The sequence below is a fragment of the Artemia franciscana genome, chromosome 4 (genome assembly GCF_032884065.1).
Source record: "Artemia franciscana chromosome 4, ASM3288406v1, whole genome shotgun sequence".
NCBI lineage: Eukaryota > Metazoa > Arthropoda > Branchiopoda > Anostraca > Artemiidae > Artemia > Artemia franciscana.
In genome coordinates, this window is record NC_088866.1 from 11,762,414 (window position 1) to 11,781,362 (window position 18,949).

Consider the following 18,949-nt stretch of genomic DNA (forward strand, 5'->3'; position numbering starts at 1 on the left):
CCTCTCTCTCGTGATTAGTCTAGTTTTAGTGACTTTCATTTCCCTTGAGATATTTTGTTCTCTCCTAATCTTTTATAGTTTCTCTTTTGCTGTCAAGTTAGTTTCTTGATAATTTTAACACATTTCAATGCTCGCCGAATAAAAATATGAAAAAATGAAGAACATCTGTCATTACGAAAAATTTATTGAAGAAAAAACAGGTTTAATTTCTATAAAGCAGCGAATCAAAAATAAAATATATAAACTACACTTTAGCTAACAAAATAAAAATACTCCGAATATTTCGGCCCCGCGTCCGGGAGCCTTTCTCAGCGTAAAAAAAAGAAGAAAATTAAAAACCAACAATTTAAGACTTTTTTTAAGACATTATAAATAAAATGCCACGACAAATAAAACACAACGAATAAATATAATTATATTTAATTATATTAATTATATATTAGTTATTATATTAATATATATTAATGTAATATATTTAAATATATTAATTATATATAATAAGTAATAATTATCTGTTATTACCGAAACTAGAGATCCTAATACATCACTTAAGGACAGGTTTACATTCGATTGTCATTCTTTAGCCCTAAGTAAGTGCTATACAATACCACAAAAAAACTTTAATTTGGCAAAAAATCTGATTAGTTTCTATGGCCATATGCCCTGGGTTTAGTCTGTATTTGGTTTTAGTTTACTGATTTATGATCAATCACTTTGACTAGTGGTAAACAATTCTGAAGTAATAATTTTTATAGGTACAATATGATAATATGGGCTCGTTCATCATCAGTTCGGAACCTTAATTGTCCAATGTGTATGAAGAAACCGGATTTGGAACCTGTTGATGTCGGCTGGGGCGAGGGCTTCACTATGTGTACCAGTTAGGCTGTATAACAATTTTTTTTTCAAGTTCTTGCAGTCGGCACCTGAGTATTTATTATATGATAATTTTGTTTTTACATAAGAGGTTTATTTACGAAGCCACGTCGAATGGCAGTACACCAAAAATTTTAGCACTTTTGTTACTTTAAAAGGCATATTACCTTTTTCTTTTATCCAATAAATTTTTATGTATTGTTGTGTCATATTCATTGCTAATGCTTTTCTTCTATCTAATTCTTTATATGAAGAGGCCTCTGTTATTCTTATTTCCTTTTGATTGTTGTTATTAAAATTTATTTTTAAGTCATCATATCTGTAATCAATAGAAAAAGTGCTATAACTCCATAAAAAACAGACACCAGGCAAAATGAACTAAGAAATTTCATGGCTGTTTTTTGTTATGTCATCTGGTAGGAAAGGTGCTTGGAATTGCTTTGTTTTATACTTAAAGAATATACTTAAGTAGCTTTGAGTAGATATTTAGGTAAATCAGCTACTATAACGACTATTGTTTATTCTTTGACTACGTTTTTTTCTAATTTTGGTGTATACCCTTCCTATTTTGGCAAATTATTATCAACGTACCGAGTTAAAACTCAAATGCTAGAATATTGAATCTAAAGCTCTCCATTGACAAACTGATGAAAAATAGGAACGGAATTAGTTAATAAATACTAAAGCTGAATTGATTCGTCAGTTGTCAAATTGAATTTTTTAAGACCAAGTTAGTTATTCAACCAAGCTAAGAATTAGTTACATTAATCATGACAACTTGACTAACATCCTGACGAATTTTATTTAAATTACAAAAATTTTCTGGTGCTCCATAGAAGTCTGACCACCATGGGCTTATGGTTGTGGATGATGCCAACTGTAGAGAGGTTTAAATTCCTTGCACTTGACGAAGTTGTTTAGCCGGAATCAAAGATCTATCTGTGGGTAATTTATAACGTTTACCTGATCAATGCAGTGGACAAAGGCTTGATTTCTTTTCATTGAGGTAGTGTTTTCACTATTTTGTTCTCACTTGCTGTTTTTTTATTTTTTTTCTACGGATACAATTGCGGAACAATACAGACTCTTGGAGAATCAATTTTTAAAATAAAGGAAAACAAATTAAAACGGAAAATCTACTGTTTATCTGTAAACTAGCCTTTCACATTTGGTCAGGATAAAAACATTGCAAACCTCCTGCAAAAACTGTATAAGAAAAGATGTTTTGCGAATAAAAGGAACTTTATGCAGATAAAGATAACAAGACCTTAAAATGGTGGGTAGTAGTGTTTCAAGAAGATCAAGTCACTCATTTCTTTCTAGCTAATAGAGATAAATAACCTAACTTTCTTCTAAAAAAAAAAATTAAAAATGGCATAATTACATCAATCTTTTAAAGAAAAAACAACATCTAGATTCCAAAAATGAAATCATTAATTTTTCATATTATTTTATCATCATTATCACTTAGGCCACATTACAAAAAAAAAGAAAAAGAAAAGCTAAAACCCTGTTTCAGGAATCTCTAATGACAGGAGTGAATCGATCTCATTCATGAATAGAAAACCTGTGTCTCATTCACAAGTAATACACCCCCCCCCTCAGGAAATTCTTCTGAAAACATTTCTTCTTTTTCAACATTTTGGCAGTCTATAGGCTACGTATGTGAAAAAGTTTATATCTCTTTTTCCCCCTGGGTAGGCTAAATGGCACATAGATTACATCACTTTTTATAAAATAAGTGTACACAATCGGACCTGATTGTGTTTCTTATTTGTCGTGTTTTGCTTTGATTACAATTTTTATTTTATTTTTTATTCATTAATGAGTTCTTCGTTCTATATGGGATAAGGACCTAAATAAACATCCTATTTTATCAAATAATCAGTGTGATGCAAAAGTCGTCAAAATCGTATTCTTATAGAAAATGAATTATTGATATGTTGTACGTAAAATTGAATTCTGAATCGATTATTTGAGTCAGATTTCTTCCACTAATCAACAGTTGCAACACGAATTTGAAACTTCAATATCGTAATTGCTCACTTCTAAAAACACAAATCATCCACTCAAAATGGCTTTTCTTACAACGAGAAGTGGTACAAAAAAGAAATATGATCAGAAGCCCTCACGAGATAACGCAGATTAAGTATCCTGAAGGGTCATATTTGGAAAGATGTTACTAAACTAAACTTTTATTCCACAAATTATAAAATTTTGAATGTTGACTTGTCCAACAACCAAAGCTTTCAAATGAATTTCTTTCCATAATTTCTCTCTGATCTCATCTTCTTATAAAGCTTAAAAAAGCTACTTAGTCAAGACCTTCTTTTCTTTCTCTAACATTTTCCTGAAAAAAAATACATGAGAATTAAATGTAAGGTAATTGAGAAACAAAAAACCTAAAATATGGAACGTTTTACACTTAACGCAAGAGACGAAAAGGCTCAGAAAGCAAAGAAGAGGCTCTGATAAAGAAAGTTTTGATTCTAATTTCGAAAGATTTTGTTCCGCCATCACTGGCGAAGTTGACATACGGCACATCTAGAATAATATCAGATAAACTATTGGGGAGAGGTGGGTACAGTGGCTCAGTCTGCTACAGTGGCGCACTTGATCCCACTGCCACCTGTAATAAGATTAAATTCTAAAAAAATACGCACTAGGAGGGCAGTCACATGGTCTATGATCGTCAGCCATTTTCAATTTTTTGAGCGATTGCAGTTTTTGAGGTATGTGATTAAGTGCTTTGAAAAATAAAATCTTGGACAAATGGAAAATATTTTTTGACTTTGCTAAGGTTTGTAGGCTACAAATAGTGTCGAATTCTGGCGAATATTAGATCATCTGGAAGCTCCAACAATTCTAAACATAGTTCAGCCATCTGTTTGTCTCTCGGTCATTATTTCAAATTTTGGTTCACAAAATGTATAAAAGAGGGCATTTCGGCTACAGTGGCGCATTTTGGTGGAGGGTATAGTGGCGCACCCCGAAATTTTTTAAATTCATAAACTTCACGTGGTAGGTAGCCTATATGATAGTTTTTACTTCTACTACTACTACTACAAACTCGTCACAGCCTTAAGCCACCTGAGACCGACACACTGGCGAACACTTCTCCTCCATACCACCCTGTTTAAGGCTACTGCCCCCAAAGATTTTGGGTAATTTCTTATGATCTCGTCCCAGTCTAACGTGGGACATCCTGTCCCCCCCTTCAGACCACTAAGTAGAACTAATCTAGGAATTCGATCGCCCAGGTTAGACTGGGGTTCTAGGTTAAGCTCGGTTCAGGTTAGGCTACAAGTTCTAGAAGTTCAGTAACAAAGGCTACATCCCCCAAACATTATTGGTCTTTTGCAGAATGCCCAATGAAGCAGAGCGTATGAAGCTTGCCGTGCACGCGGTACTGAAATTGAAGCTTTCACAACGGGCTGCTGCCAAAAAATACGACATCCCAGAGACAACACTCCGTCGATATGTAAATAAGGCTTGCAATGCGTCGGACGATAAAAAGCTGACTTTAAAATTTGAGCCGAATTACCAAATCCGTCAAGTGTTAACTGATGAACTTGAACAGCAACTTCACACGATTATTTGATAAAGGCATGCAAAATGTACCATGGTTTGACACGGCTCAACGTCCGCCAATTCGCTTTCGAAATTGCAAAGATGAACCAATTGAAGGTGCCATCAACATGGCATGAGAAAAAGATAATGGGGAAAGACTGGTATTACAGTTATATGAAACGCTTCCCAGACCTGTCTATCCGCAAAGCAGAGGGAACAAGCTTGGCCAGAGCCATGGCATTCAACAGAACAACTGTAAACGAGTTCTATGACAACTTGGAGACTGTTATGAATAAGTTTAAGTTTCAGCCTAGTGATATTTATAACTTAGATGAGACGGGGGCAACAACAGTGCAGAGACCACCAAATGTGATAGCACCCAAGGGCACAAACAGGTGGGCCAAGTGACTTTTGCTGAGCGAGGCGAACATACCACAGTCTGCTGCACCATCAATGCTCAAGGTAATTTCTTGCCACCTTACTTCGTCTTCCCAAGGAAAAGATTTGGCTCCCAGTTGATGAATGGTGCACCACCAGGCAGTGGCGGTAGCGGTTCTGCCGAAGGATGGATGACATCTGACATCTTCCTGCTTGTCCTCGAACACGTTGTGAAACATCCCCGCTGTACAAAAGAGAGACCCATATTGCTGATAGAAGACAACCACTCTTCTCATGTGTCGATCCAGGCCATTCAGTACTGCAAAGATAACGGGATAGTGGTTCTGACTTTGCCACCCCACACCAGCGGAAAGCTACAGCCACTGGACAGAGTCTACAAATCATTCAAAAACTACTACAACATCGCCTGCAATGACTGGATGGTCAGCAACCCCGGAAAGACAATTGGCATCTCTATCATCGCTCAACTTGTTGGAAAGGCCTTACAACTCTCCTTCACACAGAAAAACATAGTCAGTGGCTTTGCTGCTACTGGGATTTTCCCCTTCAACCGCCTACTTTTCACAGATGACGATTTTCTCGCATCAGCTGTGACCGACAGACCAGACCCTAATCCCAGCGCAGCTCCAGAGGCCGAAGAAGTCAAGCAAGAATTGAATAGTCATAACGAAGCGGGTCCAAGTTCTGCCTCCCCAAGCGCTGCCTCCCCTACCGCCGTTACACCCGAAGCTGTAAGGCCCTACCCAAGAGCGCCCCCCAGGAAGCTGACAGAAGGAGCTCGGAAGAGGAAGAAAACCATCATTGCCACAGATACCCCAGTGAAAGATGCTTTAGAGAAAGAATTCATGGAAAGGGAGGCAAAAAAAAAAAGGCCAAGACTTCTAAGATTAACCCCAAGACAAAGAGAGCCGTTGTCCAAAATCCAGTGCCAAAAAAAACAGGATGTCCAACCTAAGAAAAGGGGCAGTGCTGTTGGATACTTTGCTAAATTTCACCGCAATTTCAAGAGAAACAGTCATGTAAAGACCCTGTTTTCTGATTCTTCGTCTGATGATGACTTTGGTGACTCTGCCACAAAAGGCAATAGTAGCTGTGATAGTGATGAAAGCCTCCACTGTGGCCTTGAAGACCAAAACGATCTTTTGTGTGACGATGAAGTCCGTGTTGGAGATTATGTTCTTGTTTGCGAGGGGGAGATCAAAAAGAACAAAATTTACTCCGTGGGCGAAGTCCTCTCTGAATCCAGCTTTGACATTGAGCTCATGTATATTAAGAGAATGGTTCCTTTCTAAAAGGTCATCAGGACCAGTGAAAATTACACTTTCAGCAAGTCGAGTGTCGAAATGAAGCTACCTGCTCCGAATATTTCTGGTGGCACAGAAAGACAGGCGGAGCAACTGGTCTTCCCCATTGACCTGACTGCTTACAATATTAACTAGTGTGCCTTCTTTTATTTTCAGTTCATTATTTTTTATTTCCTTACTCATTATACGAAGTATTCATCTTTTAGGTATTTTCAGTTCATTATTTTGTACTTCCTTACTCATTAAACGAAGTATTCATCTTAGCAGTTTGATTGCGCCACTATTCCAGATGGGTGCGCCACTGTTCCAGATGGGGTGCGCCATAGTTCCCGCCTAGTCGGCAACAATGGCGCAAAAAGTGGCTGTCAGAAAACACGACTCCATCAAAAACTGGTTCAAAGAAGAAGTGTGAAATAAATCACCAGTGTAGAATAATAAACTGCCTGCACAACAGTTCAAAAATCGTCCAAAAATGTTAATATTTGCCAAAGTTACGATGCTTTGACCTGAAAGTGCGCCACTGTACCCACCTCTCCCCTATTGTGTATTTATAAGTAGTTCAACATGTGTCACGTCAAGAATAATTTTCTTTTCATTGATCAAATAACACATACACTTGATACGCACTTAAACTTCGAGAATAATTTCGAAAACATTCAAATATAAATACCCAATGATTAAGTTCACAATTCTTATCTATATATATATAAAAATAAGTTGTCTGTCTATCTGTGTGTCAGGTGACGTCATGTTTCTGTGTCGACTGACGTCATGTTAAAAAACTAAAAAAAGGAAACAAAAAGAAAAATAAAGGAGAAAAACAAAACTAAAAAAATAAAAAAAAAACTAAAAAGAAAAAAGAAAAAAAAACTAAAAAAACTAAAAAAATGTAAAAACCAAAAAAAAAACTAAAAAGAAAAAAAGGGGAAAAATACAAAAATTTATTTCATCATTTACCATTTCAAAAACGAATGTATATACAGACTGGGACACCGGAATACAAATGACGACCGGGACACAGGGAATATAAATGACGACCGGGACACAGGGACACAACTACAACGGGGACGCCGGGGGGCACAGGGGGATATATAAATGACGATGGGGACACAGAGAATGTTCGATTAGCAATCACCATCAACAAAGCTCAAGGGCAATCATTAGAATCATGAGGTATAACTAAAAAAAAACTAAAAAAAAGGCAGAAAACTAAAACCTAAAAAAAAGACCAATTCAAAAACGAACGTATATACAGACTGGGACACCGGGACACGAATGACGACCGGGACACAAGGAATATCAATGACGCCCGGGACCCTCAAAGAGAATTCACAGACTGGGACACCGGGACATAAATGACGACGGCGACACAGGGAATCGTCGATTAGCAATCACCATCAACAAAGCTCAAGGGCAATCATTAGAATCATGAGGTATAGATCTGAATACGGATTGTTTTCCCATGGACCATTATATGTTGCATGTTCAAGAGTCGGTAAACCTGACAATCTATTTATATGCACACACAATGGGACAGCAAAGAATGTTGTATATTCGCAAGTTTTACGTAGTTAAAAACATATATATATATATATATCTATCTATATTCACAGGTGGGACATAGGGACACAACTACAATGGCGCGTAACTAATATGGCGCGTAACGACTTACGCGCGCGGGGGGGCTTGGGGGGGGGGCGCGAAGCGCCCCCACCAACTAGGTGTTGGGGTGGCGCGAAGCGCCACCCCAACAGCTAGTTGTTTATAAAAGTTTCAAAATTATATTGTAGAATTCCAAAATAAAACTAAGTCGGATGAATGCTGAAAACTTACGGTATCCAATAAGAAAATTCAAAACTTTCTAGCTTGTATTTAAGGAACATTTTTGGTAAAGGGTATTTTTTGGGTATATTATAATTACCATATTCTTTCCCTGGTGACTTCCTGTAACAGTAATTGTCGAAGTATCTTGCGAAGGCACCCCTTTGCTCGAAATTGAAGCTTTATTGGTCTTGTTAGGTTCGAAAGTGAGTACAAGGCATTTTAGGGTATATGCAACGTTTCGGAATTTTTGTCTCTTCATAATTTTGTGACTGCATAGACCGTTCGAATAGACTATGTTTCCTCCATAGTGGTTGTGCTTCTGCTTTGACAAATATGAAAATAGAATGAGAAAATATTGCGGCAACTATCAGTTAGTTTCTTTTACTAAAATATCTAAATTAATGAAAAGATGGAGAGGAGGGGGAGGGGGCATTGAAGACTGGGACACGGACGAAGGGCGAAGGAGCTTGAGAAATGAGAGAAGACGCTTAAAACAAAAGCACCTTAATGAAATTACAATGTGAAAAAGGGAAAATTATGATGAAAGCCACATCAGACTTCTGAAAAGATAATCAAAAGAACAAGTTCAAAAGATACACAGTTACAGAACGGAATTTTAAAGTGGAATAAAATGTATTACAGCCGAAATTAAAGCGGCGGACACGGCTGTGGAGAATTTTCCGAGGTTAAATTTTCTGCAGGAGGGGAGGAGGTTAAATACTTTTAAATTTAAAAATACGACCGTTATTAATGTGGGATAATTTTCTGAGGAGGATTTTTTCGCGGGAGAATTTTCCAGAGGATTTTCCTTTCTTTTGAGGTCGTAGCAATGCGTGGCAGGTAAGCTATTAATTCAACAGAAGAGACATCTTAGGAGGAGGCTTGGACGGTTGATATGACTGCTCAAAATAAATTACAGCACTGTTTTGCTGTTCAGAACCATATCATTCTTAGTACACTGTTAGCGTTCCTTATTAAAAAAAAGAAAAAAATCTAGGCACAGGAAGAAGCAGATTACTAATACCAGGATAAGTAACGAGGTCATTAATATATAATAACCAAAGGGAAGATTGAAGAGGGACTCTTGTTGGACTTCTTCCTTTAATCAGGTTGGCTCAGAAGGGATGTATCGATCATCAAACTCAGGAATGTCCACTAGGAAAATAACTGAGCCAGTCGAGGGAAATGCCACACATACCAAAAATAAAAATTATAATTCTGTTCGAAATTTCTATTTTAATTAAGACAATCAGAAATGCAAAATAATGTCCCTCTGGGCAGGATTTGCCCAGGGGCAAAGACCAAAATTATGCAAACAGTATAAAAAATTGATGCTACACTCTTTTGAAGTCGGAGTCAGGCAAGAATTTAGTCTTTATATTTGCAGGGCCACAGAGGGGGGATGGGCACTGAGGCCCATGTTTTCTATAAATTCCAAAGATCGCAAATATAGGAGTGTTGTACCTCTTTTGAGTCGGAATTATTTAGAGCTGGTTCAAAATGAATAAATGTTAATTAATAAAAAACCATAATTTTCTAAAATCAAGCACATATTTCATTAGTTAAATTTTCGCCAAAAAAGTGTATTCAAGCTTTTTGAGCTTGCTAATTACAAGCCTGAGGAGAATATTTTAATATATCCGTCCAATCAAAACAGGTCAATCATATATTTAGCAAATGGCAGAAATTTCAAACCTTGTTGGAATTAGAATTATGCAAGGATTTTCAAGCTGTATGATCCGAAGCAAAAAAGTGGAAAATTTATTCCTTAACCCCAGCCCCCCCAACTTTGCACATATGCGTATGTTGTACCTCTTTCAAATCCTGATCAATCGGGAGTTATTTGGAGAATTACTCAAAATGGTTAAGTGTTAATCATTAGAATCGTTAAAATCATACTGCGAAAATTCAAAATAAAACTTACCAAGTAGCCTACATATTTCACCAAAGCTGGAACTTAAGGAATCGTGAACTGGCTGATTACATATCTAAGGCTAATATTGTAATATAGACGACCAACATCAAAACATGTCAAGTACATATTCATGTAGTTAAAATTTGCCTTAGTGCTACAATTTTCAATCAGTTTGATTGAAGCGTTCAAAGTGTGACTCTTAGGACACCACCATCCAGACCCCTCCCCATACAAGACAAACTGTTAATAAGGATATTTATCTTAATGCTTGATTTAACAAATTCATTGACTTGGTTTTACATGAAATTATGTTCAGTGGTGTATAATCGCGGGTCAGCTACTATGAAGTATGGGTCTTGGGTCGTTGTTTGGGAAGGGAGGAGGGTGGAGACGCCCAAAAGAACGCATTTCAATGCTCAAATCGCCTCATTCCTTGAGTCTTCAGATAAATACAGAAAGGGTCAGAATTAATCTCTCATACCCCTTCATTTAGATTAAGCCTGAATAATGGTGTTGTGGGGTTACAACTCCCTTCTTATAGCAGAAAAATGTTCCTGACATTTATCCTAAAGCTTCATTGGACTAATATGGTTTGCTTCATATTTCACAAAATCACATACAGAGATGTGGGGCTGCAATAGTGCCCCTCCCATTGCGACTATCTGTCCTATGTAGCATAAAATATTACATCCGCATGCCTACCTGCACATAAGAGGAAAAAACAGGGCGGGGATCATGGGCCTCGCCAGGATTTTATTTTGGAAGAGGGGGGAGGCAAGCAATACCAGGAGATTTGTTTCAAACGATTTTAAACAGTAATATGTCTCTTTTCCTATTCATTTAAAATGTCTCAGTCTAATTAATCTACTACCACTAACAACTCACCTCAGCACCAAGCCGCCTGAGGCCAACACAGCTACGCACGCTCCTCCTTCATACCAATCTATTCAAAGCCTCCCTTTTTACACCCTGCCAGGAAGTTCCGATTTCCTTTAAATCTTCTTTTATGATGTCCCCCCATCCCAGACGAGGACGACCTGCTTTCAGTTTATCCGAAAAGCACAATCTGTCATCCGCACAACGTGCCCAAGCCATCTCAACCTTTCTTCCATTAGAGCCCTAGAAAGTGGGATTGAACCACAGTTTTCGTACAGCTTACTGTTTGAAATACGGTCAGTCAGCCGGGTACTAAGAACAATCCGTGGGCAATTTCTCTGGAAAACATCTAGCAAATCTTCATCCATTTTTCGGAGCGCCCTTGCTTCAGAGCCATATTTGACCACTGTCATCACTGTAGCTTCTAATATTCCAATCTTGGTTTGCAGACTTATCTTCCTATTCTTCCAAACTTTTTTTTAACTTTGAAAAAAAAACACACCCTGAACCTTGGCTATTCTACTTTTAACATCTTCGCTGCTCCCATCGTCTTTACTAATAATACTACCAAGGTAAGTGAAGCTGCCACCTCAGAAATATTTTCGTTACCCAACGTCACCTTTTTATCTTCACTTATTCGTATCCTTAGTGACTTAGTCTTCTTAACATTAATTTTCGAACCTATTCTAGCACCCTGAACTTGCAAAACCTGTAAAGGTTCATTCATTTTGCACACACTCTCATCTAGGATGCTTAAATCATCAGCATAATCTAAGTCGAGGAGAGTTTTTCCTCCCAACTTGATTCAGTGGTCTTCCATTGCCTTTCCTGTGCTCCTTAAGACAAAATCCATCACAGTGATCTATATAAAGGGGGATAGAACACAACCCTGCTAAACTCCAGATCAAGGAGGCACACTCGTGCCTCTATAAAGAGGCGACACACGACAATGTTAAGCGATCTTCGGTTCCAGTGGTCGCAGACGGATGGGGAGGGATGCATTTCGTAGCCCGAGCTCCAATTAAGAAACCTGCAAAATTTCATCCCCCTCCAACTTTTTCTTCATGGGGAAAATCTGGCCGAAAGTTTCGACCTGTCAACCCAAGCCCCCCTTTAACGTTGTCCGATCGGGCTGAAATTCACAAGTTAAGGTCCCCTAGGGCCCAGTAGCTTATCCGCGAAATTTCAGCTTGATCCGATAACTCCTTCCCTGTTTTCCAGAAACCACGCATAGCCACTTAAAATTCATTTACTTAGACGCCTACAGGTCACATCCGACATCGGATCTGGGTGTACGAAGACTCATTCGTTGCGGAATTCTCCGAGTAAGTGCCCATGAAAGTTTCGTAGGAAAATCTTAACCCCCCGAAAGTTTCGACCCTCCAACCCCCCCCACCCCTTTTAACGTTGTCCGATCGGGCTGAAATTCACAAGTTAAGGTCCCCTACGGCCCAGGAGCTTATCCGCGAAATTTCAGCTTGATCCGATAACTCCTTCCCTGTTTTCCAGAAACCACCCATTAGCTATTTAATTAACGGATTTCTCTCCATAAGAGCCCATGTTAATTTGAAATTTTTAAAAGCTATTGAGAAGTTATATTTACACACATGCAAGTTATTAGCTCAGTTGGTAGAGCGTGAGACTTTTAATCCTCGGGTCAAGGGTTCAAGTCCCTTACGGGCGGTTTTTTTTCACAACATCAAAAAAATTTTGATAACACCTGGACAGCTTATCATTTGAGAGATAACAGAATATTAGCTTCTTATGAGCAAAAGAAACATTTCGGTCATTCTTTCTATTTTTTTTTTTTCTATTTTATACAATGATTTAAAAGCGGGGGGGGTTGGGGGGCGGCAGCCACCCAAATTCCTCTCCTAATTCCTCCACGAGGAGTACAGGAATTATTAAATTACATCCACCATGGATTGTAGAAAAACGTACAGAAATAATATGAAAAAAACTTCGTTTTCTTAAAGAGTTAAAGAGGCTGCGTCCCAAAGTCGAACCTTAAAACGTACAGGAATTAGAAGAGGCAGTTGGGGGGCTGCCGCTCCCCAAACCCCCAGCTTTTAAAGACTCTTTTGTACAGGTTTTTTTTGTGGGGGGACTTCATTGTTACTAATTACTAGTTTCGGCGCAATGGTTCTCCTGTCCTCTTGTGTTTAACATTTTTCGAAGTTATTCCATTATTCATTCATTTCAATGTTTTGTTAATTAAAAGAGGGCCTTTCCCAAGCCAAGAGCGGGGGGTTAGCAAAAAAACAAAAAACCTGTAACAAAAGAGTCTTTAAAAGCTGGGGGTTTGGGGGGCGGCAGCCCCCCAACTGCCTCTTCTAATTCCTGTACGTTTTAAGGTTCGACTTTGGGACGCAGCCTCTTTAACTCTTTAAGAAAACGAAGTTTTTTTCATATTATTTAATACAAAACCAGCTGCTAACCTCATTTCCTACCTTAACCGCAGCAGTGTTATTCTCGTCATAGCACTAATCACTTTAATGTGTCTATCAACAGAATCGAACGCTTGCTCATAATCTATAAAACTGAGGACCAAGGGTGTTTGACAACTCAGGCACTCCTCGATCATTAACCTAAGAGTTAAAATTTGGTCGGCATATCCTCTACCTTTTCTGAAACCGCACTGTTCTTCTCTTAAAACTTTGTCTACATCATCTCCCAGTCCAAAAAGTATCATATTACTAAGTAATTTGCTACCTACTGAGACCAGACTAGTTCCTCGATAACTACCACACTCACTCTTATCACTTTCTTATACAGTCGTTTAATTACAGTTTTTCTAATATCGTCAGGAACTTCGCCTTTTTCAAAAATCATATTCATAACCTTCAGTAACTTATTTCTAACCTCAGAGCCACCAGATTATTATTTTTTTTTATCCTTTTAGTACTGTCGCTAATTCTTCCTCACAGAACAAATCTTCTTTCACATCCAAGGTAACACAAACTTTTTCATTTTCCTCTATATCTTTTTCTGCAGCTATATCTCAGTTTAGCGCATTCTCAAAATGTTCTGTCCATCTCTCTTTAACTCTGTCTTTATCACTAATTGAGGCCCCATTCCTATCTTTAATTGGGACAAGTCCAGATTGACTACTCCCTCAGTTTATTAACATGCCAGTACATTATTTTATTATTATGCCGTCTAGCTGCTTCCTCCAGCTCCTCGGCAATTTTATACGTATGTAATTTATCTAACATAAGCAAACCATATTGTAGCGGTTGTGAAGATCAAACGCAACGCAGAATCCCCATCCGTATGAAAAATAAAACCCCTTTCCATCCTCCCGCAATTCAATAGTACGAATATTATTCAGAACTTGTTCCACAATTTACTGTTCATCAAAAATTTGGACAAAATATTTAAATTTTTTCCAAAATTCAATACTTTAAATACAATTTAATTAAAAGCGGGACACTACCAATCAATTTAAAATTACTGATACATACAATGTAACAGCAAGAAGCCGGAACTGGCTTATATCGTACCTTAGTTAGGTCTAGCCATGATTTGAAAAACGATCTGAAATTCAATTAAAAAAAACAAGTTTTTTCAACAGAAAGTAAGGAGCAACACTAAAATTTAACGAACAGAAATTATTTCACATATGAGGAGGTCTGTCGCCTTCTTAACTCCTCCCCACTCTTTAACTGGATTTTTTTTTTTTTTATTAAATTTATTAGACAACTGTGTATGCGATAGTTTTCCTGTATTTACACCTTTAAATTGTACAAAGTGATTTTATAGAAGTATCGCCCCAGTAAAATAAATTCAATCAGTCGGGGATGGGTAGTAATGAGGGGGGGGGTGCTCTGGCTTCCTCCAGCCCCTTAAAAATATCAAAATTTTAGCGCTACCTTCGTAATTTTACCATTGACTTTTTGACGAATCTGTCTAAGGAAATTCTCAAGTACTATTTAAGGAATATACAATATATTTGTTCACTACAGTTGCTTTACGCTAATAAAATAATTTCGACAAAAAAAAACATTTGATAATCCAAGAAGCTGCAAACACAACAACAACAAAACAAAAATCTAAAGCGGCAAATACTATCCCATGACCAATACAAGGTCATAAACAGAAAACGTCGAACAATAAAATCAATGGTTAAAATACCGAATAAAATACTGCACGCACCTTAACTTATTGGAATTACGGTATCTTTCTGTTTCCAAAATTTATTTTGTAATAAAAGCCTAGTGATATTCTTTGAATTTAGTTTGATATGGTATTCATATATACCATATATACCCCCCCTTGCACTTCCTGGCTGAAGAGTCAAGAAACGGAGATCAGCACCGCCGGTACGGACTGTAAAGTCTAATGCCGTATCCTTTACCTTTACCTTTTTATAGTTGACAAGTTGTTCTGTAAGAAAGAAAGAATGTAACGGCGTTAGTCCAACCCTAGGTATTCCAGCCAAGAGTTCAAATACCGTGTAAGGCTTATCCGATCCCACTGTTTAACAAGAAAATTACCTCAGGCGAATTTTGTGTTCTAGCAAATGCTCAAACACCAGCTTTTCATTGGCTTTATTATTTTTTTTACAGATTAGACTACCCGTAGGGATACAAAACAAATTATTTATTTACAAACATCTTACAATGCTCCTGTCTAAAAAAAAGGACACGGCAGTTAAGGCTATCCCTTTGGTTACATTTTTTATAGCTAGCTAAGAAAGTTTACAACCCCATATATTTATTTATTCATTAAAATAAAAGAACAAAAGCTCCAGGGCTTGTCTATAGGTTGGGTACGTATTCTAGCCAAGAGTCCTAAAAATTCAAGATAAAACACCATCAAGTACAGAGTCAGGTACAGGTACAGAGGCTTATGCGATGCCACTATTTAACAGAAAAATTATCTTAGACGAATTTTGTGAGGAATGATTCTAATCTTTTGATATGTCGGACCTTTACCTGCACTTTAAAAAACTACAAATATGTTATGTGTCACCATTTGGATAATGCTACAGCAGCACTTACCTTGAACCTTTCTTCAATTAAAGATAGCTCAGCTATAAGGTCAGTAATACTATTCATCAAAGCATCTTGCGGTTTATAATCATTTGAGTTCGTTTGAATTCTAAGCACAACCTTATTCTCAAGTGGATGCGGAATTTTAAAGCCGGCAAATATAACATTGGGATCTTTTAACAGTTGCCTGAAATTATAAAACAAACAAGGTTTAAAAGGTGAATAGAACTCTTTTAAAAAAATTATGAAATAGCATTCCAAAGACAGCTCGATAAAAATAATGACTCCTCATAATTGTTTTACATCAGCAACCGAAAAAAACATAATTGTATTAAAAACCCTTTGTAGAAGAGGTGGGAGTTAAAGCCGGGTGCTTTCTTATTTATTAAACGGTTACACTTGGGTCGCATTTGCGGAGCAACACAATTGACAACGTCATTGGATTGTACCTAAATCCTCTAAAGGAACAAAAAAAAACTTTTCAGCTGCTCATCCCTTTCTAATTCAATTTGGAAGCTATAGGCGATTCTCATGAATGGATATAGATGATAATTATTTAGCACTTCTCTCACAGAGGTCTAATTGCAAAAGGACACTCAATACCAAAACTATAGGGACTGACCAGATTCCGCTGGAGAGGTTCTGCCATGCCAGCTAGTAATTAGAAAAACAAAAATATATGTTGATATCTTCCCCAGAGAGGTAAGGTCAGTTGCAAACAATAAAAATGCAAGAGTTAAGATTTCAGTTCAAGGATTGTTATATAAAGTAAAAATTTAGGTACCCTTGCCTTCTTCCTCGTTATAGAGGCCAAAACAATTCTTAACTCTGAAAGACGCATAACTACGCCACAGACTGCTACTTCTAGGACAAAAATCTTGGGACCCTCTTTCCCCTAATATATTGAGAGACCAGACACAAATTCGCCCTAAAAGGTAAAAAAAAATCATCCGCCATTTTCCAAAAAAAATTGCTAAAGTTCGATCTAAGAGCCTGTTCTAGTAGATGTCCAGATGGAATTAACCCATCCCCCCTTACACAGGTAGAGTCAGGTAGATCAGCTCTCGGCCTTGAAAAAGCTAACGTAAGACAGTAGCTTTTTTACAGTCAAGTTTCACCTATACATAGCAACCCGTCTTGGTATGTCGTGATATATGATAAGAATAGAGGGACCACCTCCACCAAAATGCCAAAACTAGGACAATTTGTCTATTTTTATTATTCAACAAGTTTTGTTGAAATCTGACTACCTATTCTGGTAGAGGTCCAGATGACAAAAATTTAGGGACTTAATCCCAAATGCTCAGATAACGTCAAGACACCAATCAACACAACTAATTAGAACACCAACTCTTACTTCCCACCTAGTTTTGTGGGAATCGGCGTCCAATTCTGGCAGAAGTCCTGAAGAAAAGAATTTAGGTGCCATCTTCACCTGTCCTCTTCCCCAAGAGATGTTAGAACAAGCCTTAACTACCAAATAACATAATTAGGACACTGGCTTTTACTCCCCACTGAGTTTGACTGAGATATGACGACTCCTTGTGAAAATACGTCTTAAAAAGAGATTAGGTTCACACTCCTCCTCTCCCACAAAGATCAAATTGGACTCTAAGCTCAAAAAGGCAAAATATCAGATGAAAGTTTTCTTCTGGCCGAGTTTAAATGAGACAGGTAAGTGTAAACCGCGACTGATCAAGTTTCATAAAGATCTGACAACTCTTTTTAGTGAACGTCCTGGTGACAAGAATTTAGGAACTCCTTATCTCAAGTAGGCTAGATCAGTTAAAAATTGCCCGATAACAGAGCCTAGAGCACTTGCTCTTGCTTCCAACCAACGAGCAATACATTTCCCAAGTATTATTATAATCCAGCCTCATCATGTAGAAATGATGGCTATAGGACCTTGGAGGAAAGTTCATTTGATCAGAAACTGAAAGTTACAATGCTCTTTCTCAGAGCAGATATGGATCAAGGGTAAGCTGACACCCCTTCGATACCCCATATGCCCTCGGGCACCCTAGTAGCCCAAGATAACATGCTATCTAAATTTTTTAGATAGTAATTTTACTCAGAAGTCAAAAGATCCAAAAACTTGTTGTGGCAATGATATGATTCGTGTAACACCAGGGGCAACAATTCTAGGATATGTAAATAGTTCATTTAAAACAAAATTTAATTGAAAAGTAGACACTCTATATGTTGTTGAAATCAGAGTAATATATAGATTATGCAAACAGAGTCATAAATAAACTTAAAATGGTCGGAAGTGAGGTCCATGGGCTCATGCCCTCTCCAACTCCACCAGCATCAAATTAAGGACCAGAAGCATGTTGTTTCTTTTTAACGCAGGATCGTCCGGGGATTATTTAGGCATTAATTAAAAAAAATTTATTCCAAAAATAAGTCTCTCAAAGAAAAGTAAAGAGCTATGTAACAAGAAAGAAACTCGCCCTCGTACTCTTAACAGTTTTGGACTTATAAAGTTATAAAAGAAAAAACTTCAATGTTTCCAGTAGAGCATAAATGACACTCTGGCCTTTAGAAGGATTAGGGGGTCTTCTAATAAGTTATTTCTAATTTTATTCATTGACAAAATTAGAATTTTAGAGGCAATAATTCTATACGATACATTAATTCTTAGCTTCAATGGACTGAGTTGATTTGTTTGAAACTTTCTTAATTTATGTATAGCAGCTTAAAGCTGCGCTTAGGGCCGTATCCGAGATTTTGTTTGGAGGAGAAGGGAGTTACTAAATACAGTACAATGCAAAATCTTCTTCGAGTCAAAAGATTCCGCCAGAAAAAAAACAAAAGAATATACAAATAGCTAAAATAACTCCAAAAAGTAGTAGAAAAGACCTAATCTTGAAATATATGATAGGTTCACAAAGTCGACTAAAGTTGTATGCAAGTTCAGTACAGTAAGTGTCAATAAACAATTTTCTTCCCTGCCAAATTTCTATTGCCCTTTTTGGAGCCGACATCAATGTTCCTAAAGACAGTGAGCTGGCTTGAATGACAAAGATTTCTTGTTCTGTTGTTCTAAGTACAGAGAAGCTTTTTTTTCTGAAGTGGCAGATCTAAACAGGAAACATTACAAGAACAATCAAAAGACGAGAAGTTTCTGGGGGAAAGGTAGAGTTGAATTCTTGAAGAGGGAACAGCAAAAGGAGGCTGTTTGGAAAAAA

At 37.4% G+C, this 18,949-nt stretch overlaps 2 protein-coding genes across 4 annotated transcripts in view; one reads left to right on the forward strand and one right to left on the reverse strand.

The window, feature by feature from the left end:
• LOC136026005 (2-oxoglutarate and iron-dependent oxygenase domain-containing protein 2-like) overlaps positions 1–1,189 on the forward strand; it is a 28,528-nt gene extending 27,339 nt beyond the window's left edge. For all 3 annotated transcript variants that reach the window (XM_065702152.1, XM_065702151.1, XM_065702154.1), the window contains one exon: positions 756–1,189. In XM_065702152.1, coding sequence (XP_065558224.1) covers positions 756–885 — 130 coding nt within the window. In that variant the 3' untranslated portion in view covers positions 886–1,189. The remainder of the gene's footprint in view (positions 1–755) is intronic.
• Positions 1,190–3,055: 1,866 nt separating this feature from the next.
• LOC136026006 (DNA-directed RNA polymerase II subunit RPB11-like) overlaps positions 3,056–18,949 on the reverse strand; it is a 33,833-nt gene continuing 17,939 nt past the window's right edge. Inside the window, exons 3-4 of the mRNA XM_065702155.1 lie at positions 15,768–15,945; positions 3,056–3,226 (exon numbers count right to left, since the gene is read on the reverse strand). Of these exons, the coding sequence (XP_065558227.1) occupies positions 3,191–3,226; positions 15,768–15,945 (214 nt within the window). The 3' untranslated portion in view covers positions 3,056–3,190. The remainder of the gene's footprint in view (positions 3,227–15,767; positions 15,946–18,949) is intronic.